General features: G+C 40.1%; 1 protein-coding gene across 1 annotated transcript in view; it reads left to right on the top strand.

The window, feature by feature from the left end:
- The window catches only part of RAP1B (RAP1B, member of RAS oncogene family), a 355,352-nt gene that overhangs the window by 90,482 nt on the left and 238,664 nt on the right, over window positions 1-26,206 (top strand). The window contains exon 2 of the mRNA XM_053716828.1: window positions 15,273-15,353. Within this exon, the coding sequence (XP_053572803.1) occupies window positions 15,297-15,353 (57 nt within the window). The 5' untranslated portion in view covers window positions 15,273-15,296. The remainder of the gene's footprint in view (window positions 1-15,272; window positions 15,354-26,206) is intronic.

Genomic DNA, 26,206 nt, shown 5'->3' with positions numbered 1-26,206 from the left:
CGAAAGCCTGTCACCAGGAAAATTTATCATAAGATATGGCGTAAATATTTTTTCGTGCGAATCCAAAGGCTACTCATGGAGTAAGATCAGGATTCCTAGGATTTTGGAGAAGGGGCTATCAGCTAGTTCCTTAAAGGGACAGATATCTGCTTTATCAATTCTACTACACAAACGTCTGGCAGATGTTCCAGACGTTCAGTCGTTCTGTCAGGCTTTAGTTAGAATCAAGCCTGTGTTTAAACCTGTTGCTCCGCCATGGAGTTTGAATTTAGTTCTTAAAGTTCTTCAAGGGGTTCCGTTAGAAGCTTAATATCTATGGAATATATAGGTTCAATCTTGGAAAGTTCTGTTTTTAGTTGCTATCTCTTCGGCTCGAAGAGTTTCTGAACTATCTGCATTGCAATGCGACTCGCCTTATCTTGTTTTCCATGCTGATAAGGTGGTTTTGCGTACCAAACCTGGATTCCTTCCTAAGGTTGTTACTAATAGGAATATCAATCAGGAAATTGTTGTTCCTTCTCTGTGTCCTAATCCTTCTTCTCAGAAGGAGCGTCTGTTGCACAACTTGGACGTGGTTCGTGCTTTGAAGTTTTACTTGCAAGCGACCAAAGATTTCCGTCAAACTTCTTCTTTGTTTGTTGTCTATTCTGGAAAACGTAGAGGTCCAAAAGCTACGGCTACCTCTCTTGCCTTTTGGCTGAAAAGCATCATCCGTTTGGCATACGAGACTGCTGGATAGCAGCCTCCTGAATGAATTACAGCTCACTCTACTAGAGCGGTGGCTTCCACATGGGCTTTTAAAAATGATGCTTCTGTTGAACAGATTTGTAAGGCTGCGACTTGGTCTTCGCTTCATACCATTTTCCAAATTTGATACCTTTGCTTCTTCGGAGGCTATTTTTGGGAGAAAAGTTCTTCAAGCAGTGGTGCCTTCTGTTTAACCATCTGTCTTGTCCGTCCCGTTCATTAGTGTCCTGTAGCTTTGGTATTGTATCCCACAAGTAAAGGATGAATCCGTGGACTCGTCTTACCTTATAGAAGAAAAGTAAATTTATGCTTACCTGATAAATTACTTTCTTCTATGGTAAGACGAGTCCACGGCCCGCCCTGTCATTTTAAGACAGATTATATTTTTTTTATTTAATCTTCAGTCACCTCTGCACCTTGTAGTTTCTCTTTTTTCTTCCTGTACCTTCGGTCGAATGACTGGGGGGTGGATTTAAGGGAGGAGCTATATAGACAGCTCTGCTCTGGTGCTCTTTGCCACTTCCTGTTAGCAGGAGGATAATATCCCACAAGTAAATGATGAATTCGTGGACTCGTCTTACCATAGAAGAAATTAATTTATCAGGTAAGCATAAATTTACGTTTTTTGGCCATTTTAGCCAGAGCTGGAAATCTCAGTTTATTAACTGTCTAGTTCTTCAGGGGTTTGTCTGAACAAGGTACAGTGATCTCTTCCAGGTAGGCTTCCAGCTGTATAGTAGCAGCTTTTGGAGCACTGCTCTCAGACGTACAATAATACAAATAACTATTTGTATTGGCAAAAGAAAAGTGAACAATTTTTAGTTAAGTTTCTACTCCCAATACAATACAAATAGTTGTTTAAAATTAAATGGGAACATGCAGTTTAAAAAAACTCCACAAGATGGCGTATGGGTTAGGAGGTATCGGTTCAAGTATCAGCATTTGTACAAGCACTCATGCAAATACTCTATCGGCACCGATACCATTATCGGTGCAACCCTAAGTGATTAATTTTGTAAAACACTAAAGATGCAGATCATTGTGATTAATCTGTTTGCCTAAAGAAATATATTTTTTATTCATAAAACACCAGTGCCGTTAACTTTTGGAAGGTCTCAATAAAGTTGACTGAAATTTCATTTTGATTAATAGAACATAGTCACGCACATAGTCAATGGCAAGAAATTATCAAACCCTCCCTTAAAGGACCACTAAATAATAATAAAGAAATAATACAAAAGCAATCGCTTCTAATTTCAAATTAGTTACATTTTCCTTCCTAATGCATCTTGTGACAGCCATCAGCCAATCACAAAATGCATATACGTAAACCTTACAATTTCTCCTCTCTTCCTGCTGATAAGTTCAGATCAGCCAGTAATACACTGTAGTGTGTTTTTGCTGCATGACCTCTGCCACCTTGCAGATGTGGTAGTTAATTGGCAGCCAGTACGTTTCTTACAGACGCAAATGCCAACCAGTATACTTTTTTTCTAATTGCATTTTATAAGTATGTTCTGACCCCTGTGCCACTTCTATGGCTTTTATTTGTAGTTCAATAAAAAAAGCTTGTCAGGTGTTTGGAGCATTAATAGCATGGTCCCTACTTTGGATTTTATGCATAAACCATCATTCGTAGATACCTAAAGTTTTTGAATACTAATGCCCAGTAATATTCTGCATCAGTCTAACCAGGCAATAAAATCTGTAGTTTTTAGTGTGCTGAGTCATCATGCAGACTGCGAAAACCTTCCTCCTTATCACCTTGCCCCTGACTTGCTGAACATTCACTTTTTTCTGATACACAGTGTGCTTCTTTTTTTTTTTTTTACTTCTGGTATGCATCTTTAGAACGGGACTAGGCTTAAAGGGACAGTCTATACCAGTGCTAGACAAATCTGTTTAAAAATTAGGAGCCAAACAGTGGTAGTTGTATATAGATAAATGGAGAATAACCCAAAAAGTTAGGAGCCAGTGGTTCCCTGGGTTTGTCGAACCCTGGTCTACACCAGAATTTTTATTATTTAAAAAGATAGATAATTCCCTTTATTACCCATTCCCCAGTTTTGCATAACCAATACAGTTATATTAATATACGTTTTACCTCTGTGATTACCTTGTATCTAAGCATCTTCTGACAGCCCCCTGATTACTTGACTTTTTATTTAATATCTATTGACTTGCATTTTAGCCAATTAGTGCTGTGTTGTGCTGACTCTTAAATAACTCACCGGATGTGAGCACAATGTTATCTATATGGCCCACATGAACTAGGAGTCTCCTGTTGTGAAAAGCAAATTAAAAAAGCATGTGACAAGAGGCTGTCTGTAGTGGCTTAGAAATAGGCAGACATTTAGAGGTTTAAATGTTATAAAATCTATTAACATAACAATGTTGGTTGTGCAAAGCTGGTTAGTAAAGGCATTAACTATATTTCTTTCTTAGGACACGGTGAGTCCACGGAATCATTAATTACTGTTGTTAATACCACTCCTTGCCAGCAATTCAAAACATACCACACAGCAGAAAAAGAATGCTGCTCCGCTCTCATACTCGAACGAGGCGGTGTTCATCTGCCGACACAGCAATTCCTTGAAAATGGCGCCGCTCTTACTGAGAAGAGATAGGCGGGCCAAGCCTCAAAAGGGATGAGGCGCGCTGAACCTTAATTAGCAAAAAAACAACCAAACAAAAGTATGTTTCCCCAGAGTTATCTGCCGACACCAACGGGTGAATACATACGGCAAAAGGAAATAAACATATCACAGCACCGCTCCACTGTCATAGATAGCGGAGAAAACGGCATATAAAATCCCATAGGAATGGCGCCTAAAAGAAAAGGCACTCTCGTTCGCCTCATATAGAAGCCTTAAGCTAATCTTCAGAGGCAGCCAACATTATAAAAACCTCTCTCAATAAACAGAGATCTTGCTAACCTTAGATTAAATAAGACAGAATCTCTGAAGCATAATTGACACTGAGCCCAGTAAAGGGTTACTTTCTCCTATCTTGAAGAAAATTAACCCTAGTCTCCTGTAACATATCACATAGGGCCTCCTCACTGCCATAAATACCTTCCCCATGAAGGATTTCTGTCCCAAAGAAATTGCAGGTTTAAGTTTTAACCCCTTGAGTGCCAGCCTCCTAGCCCCAGAAGACAAAAAGGCACTCACCTGCACATCTAGCTGTTCGGCAGGAGGACAGCTCACAGAATATGGAAGGATGCCACTCCTTACAGAGATCAGGCAAGAATAGATTTTGTTTTTTAAACCATAACCATTTGGTGTAGACTGTCCCTTTTTAAATATACTGCATACAAAGACGCCCTTCTTCTGATACTGGACAGACAGCAGAACTTGCTACGATTTGGGATTTATTTTGGTCTTTACCAATAAAGAAAAGCTATGAATGATAATATGGACACATTTACTTTCTCTAATTATGAACCAATTTAAATAGTTAAGATATGCTAAATTAAAGGGACGTTGTAGGCAAACATTTTATTTTAACCTGATTATGAAAGGACAATTCAACAGGAGATGCGTTTGTGCACCACTGATCACAACAGATAATTTAAGATATTTTGAAAATCAGCATGCACTTTTTTGTTGTTTTGTTTTTAAATTTTAGTCTTATTTTTGTTTGTTTTGTGTATCAAAAGCTGGTAAAAGTAGTGGTGGATAAATAAAGATTATTAAAAATGTAGTACGAACCATCTGCTTCATAAAATGTGCTGGTCTCATTAGTTGTGGAGACTTAAAGGCGCAGTAAACATTTTGAGATTGTAATATAAAATATTTAATTATATAGTAAAAGAACTGTGCAGATTTTTTCATGTGATTTTTAATTTTGAACATTGTGGTCTTTCAAGCTCCTTTTAAAAGCGGAAGTGCAGATTCAAGACTGAGCACTGCTAAAATTCACACAGTCATTGGTTGCACACTGTAATGACCCATTTATAACTGTCCTTAATTGCCCTCATTAAAGAAGGAAGCCTACATTCCAACATGGTGTTACCCATGGACACTAAACCTTTACACTTACCTTTTTAATTTTTAAGCAACTAATATAATTTTAAAAAATTCACATTATGTACAGGGTAATCTGTGCTTTGTATACATCATTCTGTCTAGCATTTTAGTGTTTAATATCCCTTTTAAAGTGATGGTAAATTCTCCCCTTTTTAAAATCAGATCCAGAATGTTAGTGATATTTTAGATGGAGTTTCATTCATCCTTCATTCATCCTTTATTCATCCTTCATTCATGTGCTATAACTTTTTAAAATATAGATCTGAAATTCAAATAGCCCCGCACTCCACCGCCCACTTCAAAAGTAAATTTTTCTGTGAGCTAACAGAAAATTTGACTTTTGAAGTGGATGGCCGAGTGTGAGGTATTCGTATCTATAGTAAAAAGTAAGTTTTTTTTATAGCTCAACTTCATTACTACTGATGAATTATACTCCATGTAAAATAACACTAACATTTCATTTTAAAAAGGGGAGAGTTTACTATCACTTTAAAATACAACACCCTCCTGATAATCATAGTATAGGTATAAAAACATTTGCTTGTTCCCTTAAAGCAGAGCTTTCCAAACTTTTCATGTTGGTGACATACTTTTTAGACCTACATCATTTCGCGACACAGTAATTTAGTTGTACTAGCAAAAAGAGGGTTAAACTAACTTGTTTTAAGAGATATGGACACATACATAAATTATATAATAAAATGTATTTACAAGTAACAGTATGTAAGTATGTGCAAGAATTAAAAAAAAGTTTAATAACACCAATAGCTACTTACTATTTTAATGGGATGTATGAGGTTGATAGGATGAACACAGTTTCTGAATATTTGGTGGAATATTAGCTAAAGACACTCGCATTTCATCATCAAGCATTTTTAAGCTTCCCCTTCCTATCCATATATCAAGAGAAGGAGCAGCAATGCACTACTGGGAGCTAGCTGCAAAAAAAACCCCACTGACTTCAGCTCAGCGTTTAAGCTGCCGCCCTCAGAGCTTGGTGAGTCTGATTGACTACTGCCCGCACTGCATACACACTGCTGTTCCACTCACTGACTACACATGCAGTCACGAACCAATTAATTAGACTACATGTGCAGTCAGGAGTCAATGTGCCGCCAATGGGAATAGTTTCAGTTCCCACTGAGCTGCACCAATAGGTTAAGATGATCTGTGTCCCCCTAGGCATCAATCACGTGTCAACCATGTGATATGCGTAGCAGGCAGGCGGAAAGTCAGAAACAAAAAAAAAAATGTAAAAACAATTTGTGCTGAAGCAGGGACACACCTACACACTGCTGCCGACACACTAGTGTGTCCCGACACACAGTTTGGAAAGCACTGCCTTAAAGGGACAGTCTACATCAGAATTTGTATTGTTTAAAAAGATAGATAATCCCTTTATTACCTATTCCCCAGTTTTGCATAACTAACAGTTATAGTAATGTTTTACCTCTATGATTACCTTGTATCTAAACCTCTACAGACCGCCTCCTTATCTCAGTGCTTTTGACAGACATGTAGTTTAGCCAATCAGTGTAGACTCCTAAATAACTCCACGGGAGTCAGCATAATGTTATCATAATGTTATCATAATGTTATCTATATGGCACACTAGTACTGTCTAACTGTGAAAAACTTTCAAAATGCTCTGAGCTAAGAGGAAGTTCTCAACTGTTTAGTAATCAATTTAAGCCTACCTAGGTTTAGCTTTTTAAAAATACCACCAAGGGAACAAAGCAAATTTGATGATAAAAGCCAATTGGAAAATTGTTTAAAATGTCATGCCCTATCTGAATCATGAAAGTTTAATTTTGACTAGACTGTCCCTTTAAAGACACACATCCAATGGACAGACTGCAAAAATGTAAATTACAGTGGCTTTTCCATGATCAATTATCAAAAAGAACCTTCTAGCTGTACAAAACAGGTAGCTGACAGTTATTTTTAAGAATTGTTAGGTGTATTTCTTCTGTTATGTGTGATCAGTCCACGGGTCATCATTACTTCTGGGATATTATCTGCTCCCCTACAGGAAGTGCAAGAGGATTCACCCAGCAGAGTTGCTATATAGCTCCTCCCCTCTACGTCACCCCCAGTCATTCTCTTGCACCCAAAGACTAGATAGGAGGTGTGAGAGGACTATGGTGATTATACTTAGTTTTTAGAACTTCAATCAAAAGTTTGTTATTTTACAATAGCACCGGAGCGTGTTATTACCTCTCTGGCAGAGTTTGAAGAAGAATCTACCAGAGTTTTTCTTATGATTTTAACCGGAGTAGTTAAGATCATATTGCTGTTTCTCGGCCATCTGAGGGAGGTAAAAACTTCAGATCAGGGGACAGCGGGCAGTTGAATCTGCATTGAGGTATGTAGCAGTTTTTATTTTCTGAATGGAATTGATGAAAAAATCCTGCCATACCGTTATAATGAACATGTATGTATGCTCTACACTTTAGTATTCTGGGGATGGTATTTCACCGGAATTACTCTGTAAAAGTACATTAAACCTTTTATTAGGTATTTTTCATGTTAAACGTTTTTGCTGGAATGTAGAATCGTTTGCATTAATGAGGTACTGAGTGAATAAATATTAGGGCATTATTTTTCCACTTGGCAGTTTGCTTGTTTTAATTATGACAGTTTCGTTTCTCTCTCACTGCTGTGTGTGAGAGGGAGGGGCCGTTTTTGGCGCTCTTTGCTACGCATCAAAAATTTCCAGTCAGTTACTCTTGTATTTTCTGCATGATCCGGTTCATCTCTAACAGAACTCAGGGGTCTTCAAACTTCTTTGAAGGGAGGTAGATTCTCTCAGCAGAGCTGTGAGACTTATATAGTGACTGTGATTTAAAACGTTGCTCTGTAATTTTTATGTTTAAAATTTAATTAGTGTTATTTTACTAATGGGAACAAACCTTTGCTAAAAAGTTGTGTTGTTTGTAAAGAGTGATGCTATAACTGTTTTTCAGTTCATTATTTCAACTGTCATTTAATCGTTTAGTGCTTCTTGAGGCACAGTACGTTTTTGTTAAATAAAATTGTAACCGAGTTGCATGTTTATTGCTAGTGTGTTAAACATGTCTGATTCAGAGGAAGATACCTGTGTCATTTGTTCCAATGCCAAGGTGGAGCCCAATAGAAATTTATGTACTAACTGTATTGATGCTACTTTAAATAAAAGCCAATCTGTACAAATTGAACAAATTTCACCAAACAGCGAGGGGAGAGTTATGCCGACTAACTCGCCTCACGTGTCAGTACCTGCATCTCCCGCCCGGGAGGTGCGTGATATTATGGCGCCTAGTACATCTGGGCAGCCATTACAGATAACATTACAAGATATGGCTACTGTTATGACTGAAGTTTTGGCTAAATTACCAGAACTAAGAGGCAAGCGTGATCACTCTGGGGTGAGAACAGAGTGCGCTGATAATTCTAGGGCCATGTCTGATACTGCGTCACAGCTTGCAGAGCATGAGGACGGAGAGCTTCATTCTGTAGGTGACGGTTCTGATCCAAGCAGATTGGATTCAGATATTTCAAATTTTAAATTTAAATTGGAAAACCTCCGTGTATTACTAGGGGAGGTCTTAGCAGCTCTTAACGATTGTAACACTGTTGCAATACCAGAGAAAATGTGTAGGTTGGATAAATACTTTGCGGTACCGGCGAGTACTGACGTTTTTCCTATACCTAAGAGATTAACTGAAATTGTTACTAAGGAGTGGGATAGACCCGGTGTGCCGTTCTCACCCCCTCCAATATTTAGAAAGATGTTTCCAATAGACGCCACCACACGGGACTTATGGCAAACGGTCCCTAAGGTGGAGGGAGCAGTTTCTACTTTAGCTAAGCGTACCACTATCCCGGTGGAGGATAGCTGTGCTTTTTCAGATCCTATGGATAAAAAATTAGAGGGTTACCTTAAGAAAATGTTTGTTCAACAAGGTTTTATATTGCAACCCCTTGCATGCATCGCGCCGATTACGGCTGCGGCAGCATTTTGGATTGAGTCTCTGGAAGAGAACCTTAGTTCAGCTACGCTGGACGACATTACGGACAGGCTTAGAGTCCTTAAACTAGCTAATTCATTCATTTCGGAGGCCGTAGTACATTTAACAAACTTACGGCTAAGAATTCAGGATTCGCCATTCAGGCACGTAGGGCGCTGTGGCTAAAATCCTGGTCGGCTGATGTAACTTCTAAGTCCAAATTACTTAATATACCTTTCAAGGGGCAAACTTTATTTGGGCCCGGTTTGAAAGAAATTATTGCTGACATTACAGGAGGTAAGGGCCACGCTCTACCTCAAGACAAAGCCAAAGCTAAGGCTAGACAGTCTAATTTTCGTCCCTTTTGGAATTTCAAAACAGGAACAGCATCAACTTCCACTGCACCAAAACAGGAAGGAGCTGTTGCTCGTTACAGACAAGGCTGGAAACCTAACCAGTCCTGGAATAAGGGCAAGCAGGCCAGGAAACCTGCTGCTGCCCCTAAGACAGCATGAACCGAGGGCCCCCGATCCGGGACCGGATCTAGTGGGGGGCAGACTCTCTCTCTTCGTCCAGGCTTGGGCAAGAGATGTCCAGGATCCCTGGGCGCTAGAGATCATATCTCAGGGATACCTTCTAGACTTCAAATTCTCTCCCCCAAGAGGGAGATTTCATCTGTCAAGGTTGTCAACAAACCAAATAAAGAAAGACGCGTTTCTACGCTGTGTACAAGATCTATTATTAATGGGAGTGATCCATCCGGTTCCGCGGTCGGAACAAGGACAAGGGTTTTACTCAAACCTGTTTGTGGTTCCCAAAAAAGAGGGAACTTTCAGGCCAATCTTGGATTTAAAGATCCTAAACAAATTCCTAAGAGTTCCATCGTTCAAAATGGAAACTATTCGGACAATCTTACCCATGATCCAAGAGGGTCAGTACATGACCACAGTGGATTTAAAGGATGCTTACCTTCACATACCGATTCACAAAGATCATTACCGGTATCTAAGGTTTGCCTTCTTAAACAGGCATTACCAGTTTGTAGCCCTTCCATTCGGATTGGCTACGGCTCCAAGAATCTTCTCAAAGGTTCTGGGTGCCCTTCTGGCGGTACTAAGACCGCGAGGAATTTCGGTAGCTCCGTACCTAGACGACATTCTGATACAAGCTTCAGGCTTTCAAACTGCCAAGTCTCATACAGAGTTAGTTCTGGCATTTCTAAGGTCGCATGGATGGAAAGTGAACGAAAAGAAGAGTTCTCTCTTTCCTCTCACAAGAGTTCCATTCTTGGGGACTCTTATAGATTCTGTAGAAATGAAGATTTATCTGACAGAAGACAGATTAACAAAGCTTCTAAATGCATGCCGTGTCCTTCATTCCATTCAACTCCCGTCAGTAGCTCAATGCATGGAGGTGATCGGCTTAATGGTAGCAGCAATGGACATAGTACCCTTTGCACGCCTACATCTCAGACCGCTGCAATTGTGCATGCTGAGTCAGTGGAATGGGGATTACTCAGATTTGTCCCCCACTCTGAATCTGGATCAAGAGACCAGAAACTCTCTTCTATGGTGGCTTTCTCGGCCACATCTGTCCAGGGGGATGCCATTCAGCAGGCCGGACTGGACAATTGTAACAACAGACGCCAGCCTACTAGGTTGGGGCGCTGTCTGGAATTCTCTGAAGGCTCAGGGACAATGGAGTCAGGAGGAAAGTCTCCTGCCAATAAACATTCTGGAATTGAGAGCAGTTCTCAATGCCCTTCTAGCTTGGCCCCAGTTAAAAACTCGGGGGTTCATCAGGTTTCAGTCGGACAACATCACGACTGTAGCTTACATCAACCATCAGGGAGGGACAAGAAGCTCCCTAGCAATGATGGAAGTATCAAAGATATTTCGCTGGGCAGAGTCTCACTCTTGCCACCTGTCAGCAATCCACATCCCTGGAGTAGAGAACTGGGAGGCGGATTTCTTGAGTCGCCAGACTTTTCATCCGGGGGAGTGGGAACTTCATCCGGAGGTCTTTGCCCAAATACTTCGACGTTGGGGCAAACCAGATATAGATCTCATGGCGTCTCGCCAGAACGCCAAACTTCCTCGCTACGGATCCAGATCCAGGGATCCGGGAGCGGTTCTGATAGATGCTTTGACAGCACCTTGGAACTTCAGGATGGCTTATGTGTTTCCACCCTTCCCGCTGCTTCCTCGATTGATTGCCAAAATCAAACAGGAGAGAGCATCAGTGATTCTAATAGCACCTGCATGGCCACGCAGGACTTGGTATGCAGATCTAGTGGACATGTCATCCTGTCCGCCTTGGTCTCTACCTCTAAGACAGGACCTTCTGATACAGGGTCCATTCAAACATCAAAATCTAACTTCTCTGAAGCTGACTGCTTGGAAATTGAACGCTTGATTTTATCAAAACGTGGTTTTTCTGAGTCGGTTATTGATACCCTGATACAGGCTAGGAAGCCTGTTACCAGAAAGATTTACCATAAAATATGGCGTAAATACCTATACTGGTGTGAATCCAAAGATTACTCCTGGAGTAAGGTTAGGATTCCTAGGATATTGTCTTTTCTACAAGAAGGTTTAGAAAAGGGTTTATCGGCTAGCTCATTAAAGGGACAGATCTCAGCTCTGTCCATCTTGTTACACAGGCGTCTGTCAGAAAATTCAGACATCCAGGCCTTTTGTCAGGCTTTAGCTAGGATCAAGCCTGTGTTTAAAACTGTTGCTCCGCCATGGAGTTTAAACTTAGTTCTTAACGTTTTACAGGGTGTTCCGTTTGAACCCCTTCATTCCATTGATATAAAATTGTTATCTTGGAAAGTTCTATTTTTAATGGCTATTTCCTCGGCTCGAAGAGTCTCTGAGTTATCAGCCCTACATTGTGATTCTCCTTATCTGATCTTTCACTCAGACAAGGTAGTTCTGCGTACTAAACCTGGGTTCTTACCTAAGGTAGTTACTAACAGGAATATCAATCAAGAGATTGTTGTTCCATCCTTGTGTCCAAATCCTTCTTCAAAGAAGGAACGTCTTCTACACAATCTGGATGTAGTTCGTGCCCTCAAGTTCTACTTGCAGGCAACTAAAGATTTTCGCCAAACTTCTTCCCTGTTTGTCGTTTATTCTGGACAGAGGAGAGGTCAAAAAGCTTCTGCTACCTCTCTCTCTTTTTGGCTTCGTAGCATAATACGTTTAGCCTATGAGACTGCTGGACAGCAGCCTCCTGAAAGAATTACAGCTCATTCCACTAGAGCTGTGGCTTCCACTTGGGCCTTTAAGAATGAGGCCTCTGTTGAACAGATTTGCAAGGCTGCAACTTGGTCTTCGCTTCATACTTTTTCCAAATTTTACAAATTTGACACTTTTGCTTCTTCGGAGGCTATTTTTGGGAGAAAGGTTCTTCAGGCAGTGGTTCCTTCTGTATAATGAGCCTGCCTATCCCTCCCGTCATCCGTGTACTTTTGCTTTGGTATTGGTATCCCAGAAGTAATGATGACCCGTGGACTGATCACACATAACAGAAGAAAACATAATTTATGCTTACCTGATAAATTCCTTTCTTCTGTTGTGTGATCAGTCCACGGCCCGCCCTGTTTTTTAAGGCAGGTAAATATTTTTTAAATTATAATCCAGTCACCACTACACCCTTGGCTTCTCCTTTCTCGTTGGTCTTTGGTCGAATGACTGGAGGTGACGTAGAGGGGAGGAGCTATATAGCAACTCTGCTGGGTGAATCCTCTTGCACTTCCTGTAGGGGAGCAGATAATATCCCAGAAGTAATGATGACCCGTGGACTGATCACACAACAGAAGAAAGGAATTTATCAGGTAAGCATAAATTATGTTTTTTATAGAATAATCAAACACTTTAAAAGCCAGTCCAATTATTTGGTTAAATCACTTGAAACTGATGCAGTATAACTGTAAAAAGCTGACCGGAAGATATCACCTGAGCTTCTCTATGTAAAAAAGGAAGATATTTTACCTCACAATTTCCTCAGCTCAGCAGAGTAAGTTCTGTGTAAAAAGTTATACTCAGCTGTTGCTCAGCTTCAGGTAAAAAATGAAGAAATGAACAGCAGCCCATCAGCAGTACTGAAGTCATGAACTCTTTTACTGTGATCTCATGAGATTTCACTTAACCCTCATGAGATTTTATAGTAAACTTCCTTAAACTGAATAGGGAAATAAGATGAGTGTGCACGTAAGCTCACTCCCTTAGCTGTCCCGGGACAGACATACTGATTTGTTGCTTAGAAGTCCTTTACAATGTGATGTGGCTACTGAGGAATTTTTTAGGTAAAATATCTTTCTTTTTTACTTAGAGATGTTCAGGTGATATTTTCTAGTCTGCTTTTTACAGCTATGCTGCATCACTTTCAAGTGTTTCAACATTTGGGTATCATGGCCCTTTAAATTGACTAATCAGTCAAACGTGTGTATATATATATATATATATATGTATATGTATATGTATATGTATATGTATATATATATATATATATATATATATATATATATATATATATATATATATATATATATATATATATATATATATATATATATATATATATATATATATATATATATATATATATAAAAAACATTCTCAGAATAAATTGTGTGGTTCATTTCATATAACCTTAGCATCACTCTGAGCAAACTGAATGCAGAGCCCTTGGTCACAGGCAGCAAACCCTAGAGCAGACTGGGTGACTATATAACAAAAGGGAACATATTAGTGAGTGGGGTGAGCTGCAAACAGTTCAGCACTGTGTGGCAATGTGTCAGAATGGAATGTACAGTTATGCAGATATTTAATTTCATTGAATACATAATTTAAATAATTTATGATTAATCCTGGTGGTGATATCATTTTATTCAAATGTATTAAAATTTCTTCTCCAATCGCCATTACTGTGACAAAATGTATTTCCTTCTGTTGTGTCTCATCTATGGATAACATACCAAGGGCAGTCCCACTGTTAGAGACTTTTAATGCTTTTATTAAAGTTGCTCACAACTCCATCTTGTGGACTTACCTGATAAGCATTTAAATGAGCATTAAATACTAAATACATTTCATGCACCTCGCTCTAGTTATGGGTGCTGCCATTTTGTAACCTAGGTTTTATTGCAGGTAAAGGGACCGTCTAGTCCAAAATAAACTTTTATGATTCAGATAGGGCATGTAATTTTAAACAATTTTTAAATTTACTTTTATCACCAATTTTGCTTTGTTCTCTTGGTATTCTTAGTTGAAAGCTAAACCTAGGAGGTTCATATGCTAATTTCTTAGACCTTGAAGGCTGCCTCTTCTCTCAGGGCATTTTGACAGTTTTTCACCACTAGAGGGTGTTAGTTCATGTGAGTCATATAGATAACACTGTGCTCACGTACGTGGAGTTACCTAGGAGCCAGCACTGATTGGCTAAAATGCAAGTCTGTCAAAATAACTGAAATAAGGGGGCAGTTTGCAGAGACTTAAATACAAGATACTCAGAGGTAAAAAGTGTATTAATATAACTGTGTTGGTTATGCAAAACTAGGGAATGAGTAATAAAGGGATTATCTATCTTTTAAAACAATAAAAATTCTGGTGTTGACTGTCCCTTTAGCCACTGAAATGCAGTGAATGCTAGACTTCATAATGGGGTCACCCATGACCAGAGGAAGGTGGAGAATAACCTCAATACTATTCTAACAATATGTGTTTAGTATTTAAAATGTGCCTTTAATGACTGGAAAATACAAGTGCAAATTCAGTGAGAAGTAGATCAACATTCATACTAAGTTTTCTTTTACAGCAACTCAGGGTCCTGCTTTATGGTGGAATTTGCTTTTATCTGAACATTATTATACCATACTCTGAGCTTAAAGGGACACTGAACCCAAATGTTTTCTTTTGTGATTAAGATAGAGCATGACATTTTAGGCAACTTTCTAATTTACTCCTATTTTCAAATGTTCTTCATTCTCCTGGTATCTTTATTTGAAATGCAAGAATGTAAGGTTAGATGCCGGCCCATTTTTGGTGAACAACCTGGGTTGTTCTTGCTGATTGGTGGATAAATTCATCCACCAATAAAAAAAAGTGCTGTCCAGAGTCTTGAACCAATAAAAAAAAGCTTAGATGCCTTCTTTTTCAACTAAAGATAGCAAGAGAATGAAGAAAAATTGATAAAAGGAGTAAATTACAAAGTTGATTAAAATTGCATGCTCTATCTGAATCACAAAAGAAAAAAATTGGGTTCAGTGTCCCTTTAAAAAAGTGTGCGCTGCTGACAAGCTTTGTTTTTCATTTATATTGAGTGTGTCATCTGCAATAGACTATCTGATGCTTTCAATCCTAATACATTATGAAGGGGCATTTTGTATAAATGCAGTAACTACACGACACTACCCTATATAAATGATCACTATATACATTAACCTTTTTTTCTGCATCATACTTTGTGATCAATAAACTAAGTTGTTTGTTTGTTTTAGGTGTTTTGAGTTGAAGCCTGCACCATGCGTGAGTACAAGCTTGTCGTTTTGGGGTCAGGTGGTGTCGGGAAGTCTGCTCTGGTAAGTTTTCTTTCTAAATCTGGTTAAAATTTAACTAGTACTGTATCTGTTTAACAAAGCAGAGCTGAGCATAATATTATTTAGTTTAAAGGTACAGTATACACTAATTTTCATATAACTGCATGTAATATACACTACTATAAAGAAGAATATGCACAGATGCTGATCTGAAAATCCAGTATAAAACCTTTTAAAATCTTACTTAGAAGCACCCAGTTTAGCACTGTTAATGAGGTTATCTGGGGCACCCACTGAAAGGGGCTGGGTAAACTAAAAGAGCAGACACTCCCCCATTCCCTGCATATGGAAAGACAGATAACATAAACGGGAGCCTGCAGGAGTATGTAAATGTGTGTACACATCTGAAACTGTGGGGCTTGGTTAGGAGTCTGAAGATCAGCACAATGTTCTTAAAAAATAAGCAATACTATAGATTTTCATAAAAACACACACATGGGCTATATAAATGGATCTACAAAACATTTATGCAAAGAAAATCTAGTGTACAATGATGTCCCTTTAACACAGATCTCCTGATTTAGGCAGGTTTTACAACACTTAAAAAAAGACAGCTCTAAAAAATGTATTATGCATGTCACTTTAATAGAGTCCTTCATAAAGAAATCCTATATTTAATGGCCTGTTGCGCTACATAGTTCTGCTTATATCCTGGCACAACTCTTCAAAACTGTGATCTCTCTTAGTGGCTTGGTTTCCAGGCTCTAAACAGCACAGAAACAGAAGATCATTTTGCTCCAGTCAACCACTCTCTGTTTCAGGCACTCATGTTCAGAAGATCCATTTCCCATCCTACCGTTTTCCTTTCTATTGCATTATGAAAGTGAACATGAATCCATATCCTGGTCAACTAATAAAGGCCAGGATGCTTTTAATGTACTCTTTTGTTTTGTTTACCCTTTTTTCATATAGCCCAAATAGACTTTGCGTTTACTGTGCTGAACAATATTACACACCACTGCCTAATCAACTGACAACAGAAAAGGGTCTTCTGACACTAATTACAAAAAGATTACAAAATCTTTAGATCTGACTAATTATACAAGTTCACCCTCAAGCTTTATACATGGATTTTCTGTTTACTTTTTGCTTAATATCTATTTTCAGTTAATCAGCTTCATCACATTTCCTTAGCTTCTACACAGAACTCTAACCAGTCTGTTAATGACACTTCTAAAGACCCATTAGGTTCCTTAGATCTTATTTCAATTTATTCCTCCTTGGTAACCTTGAAGATGAATACTCTAGCTCAGGGATGGGGAACCTTGACCCTCCAGATCTTTCAGAACTACATTTCCCATGATTCTCAACTGGACTTCAGAGTGCCTAAGCATCATGGGTAATGTAGTTCTGAAACATCAAGAGTGCCAAAGTTCCCAACCCCTACTCTAGCTCCTTATCAACACTCATACAGCAAACCTACCTTTCTCTATTTTCTTACCACTTACCTGGTTGATGGCTCAGGATGTTCCTTACCAACTTGTTTGTTCTCCTGTCAAAAAGTAAGCAAACCACCAAGAGGTGATTTCAGCAGGGCATTCACTTTTCTCTTCATTCTATTTCATTATCTGTTCCATGCTTTCAGGAATCTCCGCCAGTTGTATATACCAGCTCCAAGATTTCAACAGATTCATATATCTTGCGTTTCTTTCATGTAATTGGCAAGAGTCCATGAGCTAGTGACGTATGGGATATACAATCCTACCAGGAGGGGCAAAGTTTCCCAAACCTCAAAATGCCTATAAATACACCTCCCACCACACCCACATTTCAGTTTTGCAAACTTTGCCTCCTATGAAGGTGGTGAAGTAAGTTTGTGTTTAGTTTTTATGATTTCCTCTGATAAGCGCTTCTAAGCATTCTGAAGCCCAATTCCTCGGAGTAAAGTGTTTGTCAGAGGGATGTAAAGAGAGTATCGCCTATTGATTTTTATGGTTTTTCTCACGGGAAATCTTTTAAAGGGTTCTCTGTTATCGGTCGTAGGGATTCATCTCCTACCTCCCTTTTCAGATCGACGGTATACTCTTATACCATTACCTCTGCTGATAGTTTTCGGTACTGGTTTGGCTATCTGCTATATGTGGATGGGTGTCTTTCGGTAACTATGTATAATTATTTAAGACACTCAGCTATGGTTGGCACTTTATGTATTTATATAAAGTTTTAAATATATGTATTTACTTATACTTTAACATGAGTCAGGTCTATGTATATTTCCCTTTTGCAGTCTAGCAGTTTCAGTATGGGAAGCATCTTTTAGGAAGTTTTTTTCTTACCTGGGGTATAGTCTCTTTTTTTCAATTTGACTTGTTTTTCTTTTAATCTTGTGGGCAAATCGGGCTCACAAGGGCGCAAAATGCTGTTATTTGTTGTCATTCTTGGCGCGAGAATTTTTTGGTGCGAATGTGCGTCTATCATGGAATGCTGACATGGTATCTAAATCTAGGTTACTATCTCTATCATTCCAGGGTAATAATTTATTTGGTTCTCAGTTGGATTCTATTATTTCCACTATCACTGGGGGCAAGGGAGTTTTTTTGCCCCAAGATAAAAAAAAAAAGGGTAAATCTAGAGCTGCTAATCGTTTTCGTTCCTTTCGTTAGAATAGAGAACAGAAAACCACTCCAATTGGAAGCCATCTTCGAGTTGGAATAAATCTAAGCCTTATAAGAAGCCAAAGCCAGCCCCCAAGACTGCATGAAGGTGCGGCCCTCAATCCAGTTTTACTGGTAGGGGGCAGATTGAAATTATTTCAAGATGTTTGGGCAGGTTCTATTCAGAATCATTGGATTCAGAATATTGTCTCTCGGGGTTATCGAATAGGTTTCAGAATAAGTCCTCCTGTGAGATTTTTTTTTTCTCTCACGTTCCAACAAATCCTGTGAAAGCTCGGCCTTTCTGAAGTGTGTTTCAAATCTGGAGCTTTCAGGGGTAATTGTTCCAGTTCCACTTCTGGATCAGGGTCTGGGTTTTTATTCAAATCTATTCATTGTCCCGAAGAAGGAAAATTCATTCAGACCCTTCTGGATCTGAAGTTTTTGAATCACTTTGTAAGGGTCCCAACTTTCAAGATGGTGACTATAAGTACTATTCTGCCTATTGTTCAGCAAGGTCATCACATGTCCACAATAGACTTACAGGATGCATATCTTCACATCCCGATTCATCCAGACCACTATCGGTTTCTGAGATATTCTTTTCTAGACAAGCATTACCAATTTGTCGCTCTTCCATTTGGCCTAGCGACAGCTCCAAGAATCTTTTAGAAGGTTCTCGGTGCCCTTCTATCTGTAATCAGAGAGCAGGGTATTGCAGTGTTTCCTTATTTGGACGATATCTTGATACTGGCTCAATCTTTTCATTTAGCCAACTAGTGTTTCTTCAAAGACATGGTTGGAGGATTAATTTACCAAAGAGTTTTTTGATTTTACAGCTCATTCTACTAGATCAGACGACATGTCTTTGCCTTTTTAGAATGAAGCTTCAGTTGATCAGATTTGCAAAGCAGCAACTTGGTCTTATTTGCATACATTTACAAAATTTTACCATTTTGATGTCTTTGGTAGAAAAGTTCTTCAGGCAGCTGTCTCAGTTTAATTCTTCTGCTTATGATTTAAGTTTTTTTCTTGAAATTTATAAGAAAGACTTATTTCTCCAACATAGGTGTGTCCGGTCCACGGCGTCATCCTTACTTGTGGGATATTCTCTTCCCCAACAGGAAATGGCAAAGAGCCCAGCAAAGCTGGTCACATGATCCCTCCTAGGCTCCGCCTACCCCAGTCATTCTCTTTGCCGTTGTACAGGCAACATCTCCACGGAGATGGCTTAGAGTTTTTTAGTGTTTAACTGTAGTTTTTATTATTCAATCAAGAGTTTGTTATTTTAAAATAGTGCTGGTATGTACTATTTACTCTGAAACAGAAAAGAGATGAAGATTTCTGTTTGTAAGAGGAAAATGATTTTAGCAACCGTTACTAAAATCGATGGCTGTTCCACACAGGACTGTTGAGAGGAATTAACTTCAGTTGGGGGAACAGTGAGCAGACTTTTGCTGCTTGAGGTATGACACATTCTAACAAGACGATGTAATGCTGGAAGCTGTCATTTTCCCTATGGGATCCGGTAAGCCATTTTTATTACAGAGTAAATAAGGGCTTCACAAGGGCTTGTTAAGACTGTAGACATTTTCTGGGCTAAATCGATTCATATATAACATATTTAGCCTTGAGGAATTATTTAATATGGGTATTTTTGTAAAATAATATCGGCAGGCACTGTTTTAGACACCTTATTCTCTAGGGGCTTTCCCTAATCATAGGCAGAGCCTCATTTTCGCGCCGGTATTGCGCACTTGTTTTTGAGAAGCATGACATGCAGTCGCATGTGTGAGGAGCTCTGATACATAAAAAAGACTTTCTGAAGGCGTCATTTGGTATCGTATTCCCCTTTGGGCTTGGTTGGGTCTCAGCAAAGCAGATACCAGGGACTGTAAAGGGGTTAAAGATAAAAACGGCTCCGGTTCCGTTATTTTAAGGGTTAAAGCTTCCAAATTTGGTGTGCAATACTTTTAAGGCTTTAAGACACTGTGGTGAAATTTTGGTGAATTTTGAACAATTCCTTCATATTTTTTCGCAATTGCAGTAATAAAGTGTGTTCAGTTTAAAATTTAAAGTGACAGTAACGGTTTTATTTTAAAACGTTTTTGTACTTTGTTATCAAGTTTATGCCTGTTTAACATGTCTGAACTACCAGATAGACTGTGTTCTGAATGTGGGGAAGCCAAGGTTCCTTCTCATTTAAATAGATGTGATTTATGTGACACTGAAAATGATGCCCAAGATGATTCCTCAAGTGAGGGGAGTAAGCATGGTACTGCATCATTCCCTCCTTCGTCTACACCAGTCTTGCCCACTCAGGAGGCCCCTAGTACATCTAGCGCGCCAATACTCCTTACTATGCAACAATTAACGGCTGTAATGGATAATTCTATCAAAAACATTTTAGCCAAAATGCCCACTTATCAGCGTAAGCGCGACTGCTCTGTTTTAGGTACTGAAGAGCATGAGGACGCTGATGATAATGGTTCTGATATGCCCCTACACCAGTCTGAGGGGGCCAGGGAGGTTTTGTCTGAGGGAGAAATTTCAGATTCAGGGAAAATTTCTCAACAAGCTGAACCCGATGTGATTTCATTTAAATTTAAGTTGGAACATCTCCGCGCTCTGCTTAAGGAGGTGTTATCCACTCTGGATGATTGTGAGAATTTGATCATCCCAGAGAAACTATGTAAAATGGACAAGTTCCTAGAGGTCCCGGGGCCTCCAGAAGCTTTTCCTATACCCAAGCGGGTGGCGGACATTGTAAATAAAGAATGGGAAAGGCCCGGTATACCTTTCGTCCCTCCCCCCATATTTAAAAAATTGTTTCCCATGGTCGACCCCAGAAAGGACTTATGGCAGACAGTCCCCAAGGTCGAGGGGGCGGTTTCTACTTTAAACAAACGCACCACTATACCCATAGAAGATAGTTGTGCTTTCAAAGATCCTATGGATAAAAAATTAGAAGGTTTGCTTAAAAAGATGTTTGTTCAGCAAGGTTACCTTCTACAACCAATTTCATGCATTGTCCCTGTCACTACAGCCGCGTGTTTCTGGTTCGATGAGCTAGAAAAGGCGATCGATAGTGATTCTCCTCCTTATGAGGAGATTATGGACAGAATCCGTGCTCTCAAATTGGCTAATTCTTTCACCCTAGACGCCACTTTGCAATTGGCTAGGTTAGCAGCGAAAAATTCTGGGTTTGCTATTGTGGCGCGCAGAGCGCTTTGGTTGAAATCTTGGTCAGCGGATGCGTCTTCCAAGAACAAATTGCTTAACATTCCTTTCAAGGGGAAAACGCTGTTTGGCCCTGACTTGAAAGAGATTATCTCTGATATCACTGGGGGTAAGGGCCACGCCCTTCCTCAGGATAGGTCTTTCAAGGCCAAAAATAAACCTAATTTTCGTCCCTTTCGTAGAAACGGACCAGCCCCAAGTGCTACGTCCTCTAAGCAAGAGGGTAATACTTCTCAAGCCAAGCCAGCCTGGAGACCAATGCAAGGCTGGAACAAGGGAAAGCAGGCCAAGAAGCCTGCCACTGCTACCAAGACAGCATGAAATGTTGGCCCCCGATCCGGGACCGGATCTGGTGGGGGGCAGACTCTCTCTCTTCGCTCAGGCTTGGGCAAGAGATGTTCTGGATCCTTGGGCACTAGAAATAGTCTCCCAAGGTTATCTTCTGGAATTCAAGGGGCCTCCCCCAAGGGGGAGGTTCCACAGGTCTCAATTGTCTTCAGACCACATAAAGAGACAGGCATTCTTGCATTGTGTAGAAGACCTGTTAAAAATGGGAGTGATTCATCCTGTTCCATTAGGAGAACAAGGGATGGGGTTCTACTCCAATCTGTTCGTAGTTCCCAAAAAAGAGGGAACGTTCAGACCAATCTTGGATCTCAAGATCCTAAACAAGTTTCTCAAGGTTCCATCGTTCAAAATGGAAACTATTCGAACAATTCTTCCTTCCATCCAGGAAGGTCAATTCATGACCACGGTGGATTTAAAGGATGCGTATCTACATATTCCTATCCACAAGGAACATCATCGGTTCCTAAGGTTCGCATTCCTGGACAAGCATTACCAGTTCGTGGCACTTCCTTTCGGATTAGCCACTGCTCCAAGGATTTTCACAAAGGTACTAGGGTCCCTTCTAGCGGTACTAAGACCAAGGGGCATTGCAGTAGTACCTTACTTGGACGACATTCTGATTCAAGCGTCGTCCCTTCCTCAAGCAATGGCTCACACGGACATAGTCCTGGCCTTTCTCAGATCTCACGGATGGAAAGTGAACGTAGAAAAGAGTTCTCTATCTCCGTCAACAAGGGTTCCCTTCTTGGGAACAATAATAGACTCTTTAGAAATGAGGATTTTTCTGACAGAGGCCAGAAAAACAAAACTTCTAAACTCTTGTCAAACACTTCATTCCGTTCCTCTTCCTTCCATAGCGCAGTGCATGGAAGTAATAGGTTTGATGGTAGCGGCAATGGACATAGTTCCTTTTGCGCGCATTCATCTAAGACCATTACAACTGTGCATGCTCAGTCAGTGGAATGGGGACTATACAGACTTGTCTCCGACGATTCAAGTAAATCAGAGGACCAGAGACTCACTCCGTTGGTGGCTGTCCCTGGACAACCTGTCACAAGGGATGACCTTCCGCAGACCAGAGTGGGTCATTGTCACGACCGACGCCAGTCTGATGGGCTGGGGCGCGGTCTGGGGACTCCTGAAAGCTCAGGGTCTTTGGTCTCGGGAAGAATCTCTTCTACCGATAAATATTCTGGAACTGAGAGCGATATTCAATGCTCTCAAGGCTTGGCCTCAGCTAGCGAAAGCCAAGTTCATACGGTTTCAATCAGACAACATGACGACTGTTGCGTACATCAACCATCAGGGGGGAACAAGGAGTTCCCTGGCGATGGAAGAAGTAACCAAAATCATTCAATGGGCGGAGACTCACTCCTGCCACCTGTCTGCAATCCACATTCCAGGGGTGGAAAATTGGGAAGCGGATTTTCTGAGTCGTCAGACATTACATCCGGGGGAGTGGGAACTCCATCCGGAAATCTTTGCCCAAATTACTCAATTGTGGGGCATTCCAGACATGGATCTGATGGCCTCTCGTCAGAACTTCAAGGTTCCTTGCTACGGGTCCAGATCCAGGGATCCCAAGGCGACTCTAGTAGATGCACTAGTAGCACCTTGGACCTTCAAACTAGCTTATGTATTCCCGCCGTTTCCTCTCATCCCCAGGCTGGTAGCCAGGATCAATCAGGAGAGGGCGTCGGTGATCTTGATAGCTCCTGTGTGGCCACGCAGGACTTGGTATGCAGATCTGGTGAATATGTCATCGGCTCCACCATGGAAGCTACCTTTGAGACGAGACCTTCTTGTTCAAGGTCCGTTCGAACATCCGAATCTGGTCTCACTCCAGCTGACTGCTTGGAGATTGAACGCTTGATCTTATCAAAACGAGGGTTCTCAGATTCTGTTATTGATACTCTTGTTCAGGCCAGAAAGCCTGTAACTAGAAAAATTTACCACAAAATATGGAAAAAATATATCTGTTGGTGTGAATCTAAAGGATTCCCTTGGAACAAGGTAAAGATTCCTAAGATTCTATCCTTTCTTCAAGAAGGATTGGAGAAAGGATTATCGGCAAGTTCCTTGAAGGGACAGATTTCTGCCTTGTCTGTGTTACTTCACAAAAAGCTGGCAGCTGTGCCAGATGTTCAAGCCTTTGTTCAGGCTCTGGTTAGAATCAAGCCTGTTTACAAACCTTTGACTCCTCCTTGGAGTCTCAACTTAGTTCTTTCAGTTCTTCAGGGGGTTCTGTTTGAACCCTTGCATTCCGTTGATATTAAGTTATTATCTTGGAAAGTTTTGTTTTTGGTTGCAATTTCTTCTGCTAGAAGAGTTTCAGAATTATCTGCTCTGCAGTGTTCTCCTCCTTATCTGGTTTTCCATGCAGATAAGGTGGTTTTACGTACTAAACCTGGTTTTCTTCCGAAAGTTGTTTCTAACAAAAACATTAACCAGGAGATAGTCGTGCCTTCTTTGTGTCCGAATCCAGTTTCAAAGAAGGAACGTTTGTTGCACAATTTGGATGTTGTTCGCGCTCTAAAATTCTATTTAGATGCTACAAAGGATTTTAGACAAACATCTTCCTTGTTTGTTGTTTATTCTGGTAAAAGGAGAGGTCAAAAAGCAACTTCTACCTCTCTCTCTTTTTGGATTAAAAGCATCATCAGATTGGCTTATGAGACTGCCGGACGGCAGCCTCCTGAAAGAATCACAGCTCATTCCACTAGGGCTGTGGCTTCCACATGGGCCTTCAAGAACGAGGCTTCTGTTGATCAGATATGTAGGGCAGCGACTTGGTCTTCACTGCACACTTTTACCAAATTTTACAAGTTTGATACTTTTGCTTCTTCTGAGGCTATTTTTGGGAGAAAGGTTTTGCAAACCGTGGTGCCTTCCATTTAGGTGACCTGATTTGCTCCCTCCCTTCATCCGTGTCCTAAAGCTTTGGTATTGGTTCCCACAAGTAAGGATGACGCCGTGGACCGGACACACCTATGTTGGAGAAAACAGAATTTATGTTTACCTGATAAATTACTTTCTCCAACGGTGTGTCCGGTCCACGGCCCGCCCTGGTTTTTTAATCAGGTCTGATAATTTATTTTCTTTAACTACAGTCACCACGGTATCATATGGTTTCTCCTATGCAAATATTCCTCCTTTACGTCGGTCGAATGACTGGGGTAGGCGGAGCCTAGGAGGGATCATGTGACCAGCTTTGCTGGGCTCTTTGCCATTTCCTGTTGGGGAAGAGAATATCCCACAAGTAAGGATGACGCCGTGGACCGGACACACCGTTGGAGAAAGTAATTTATCAGGTAAACATAAATTCTGTTGTTTTTTTGTATGGATTTAATTTTTTTCAGCGGAAATAGCGGTTTTTATTTTATCCCTCCCTCTCTAGTGACTCTTCTGTGGACTTCCACATCTTGGGTATTTCTATCCCATACGTCACTAGCTCATGATGAACTCTTGACAATTACATGAAATAAAGCATAATTTATGTAAGAACTTACCTGATAAATTAATTTATTTCATATTGGCAACAGTCCATGAGACCCACCCTTTATGATGGTTATGATTTTTTGTATAAAAGCACAATTATATTTCCAGTTCCTCTCTTTGTATGCTTTTTTTACTCCTTATTTTATCACCTCACTTCTTAAACTGAGTTGTGGATGTGGTGAGGGGTGTATTTATAGGCACTTTGAGGTTTGGGAAACTTTTCCCCTCCTAGTAGGATTGTATATCCCATACGTTACTAGCTCATGGACTCTTGCCAATATGAAAGAAATGAATTTATTAAGTAAGTTCTTGCATAAATTATGTTTTTTCATTATGCCGTCTTAGGGGACACTTGCTGAATATGGAGTCTGGTGAATTTATTACTGTTGCCTTCAGCACTGATCACTTACAGGTTCCTCCTGATCCTCACTGTTATCAGTAGACTCTACTTTGCTCTGGGACACTTATGTTTTCAGTTTTGGTTCTTTGTCCTAGCCCCTGTCCCATGGATTCTTATGATTACCCTTACTGCTCTCTTGGTTACTCAGCAACTACCAGACATTTTCAAATACTGCCTCATACAATTATAGCCTCTTCCTGTTCATGATCCTTGGTCCAAACCAATGTTGTGGTGTTTTTAACATTTTGGGTGGCTAATCAAATTCCGTAACAGCTCATTTGCCCAATCTAAGTCTGTTTCCTTTTTTAAATTATCTTTCAATATATCCATGGTGATGGCTTCTCTCTGTGTGGTTCATTATCAACTTTTCTTGGCATGCCCTTATTACCTCTTTAGTTTTCAGGAGGTACTAGCATGCCTCTTCCTAAGGGCCATTTAAATCATGTTGCTAGCAGAGCTTACTATTCCCTTAATAGTTTTACATTTCCCCCTGTTTCCTCCAGGAACGTAAATTAAAAAGATGGAAAACTATAGCTGATCAAATGCCATATGTAATATTTGCCATTAAAAAAGTATATGTGTACCTTTTTTAAAAAAAATCTATTTGTGAAAAGTGTTAAATCCCTACCTATAGTAATGTTTCTATTACAATGTAATGCCAGCCCACTGGGATGAACTTTGTTCTTTTATGACAATACCAATTCCAATAGTGTCAAATGACACACACTGATTCTATTGAAGTCCAGACCTTTGAA

The sequence above is a fragment of the Bombina bombina genome, chromosome 6 (assembly GCF_027579735.1).
Source record: "Bombina bombina isolate aBomBom1 chromosome 6, aBomBom1.pri, whole genome shotgun sequence".
Lineage (NCBI taxonomy): Eukaryota > Metazoa > Chordata > Amphibia > Anura > Bombinatoridae > Bombina > Bombina bombina.
The sequence above is the reverse complement of the archived record's forward strand: the minus strand, read 5'-3'. Positions and strand labels throughout refer to the sequence as shown.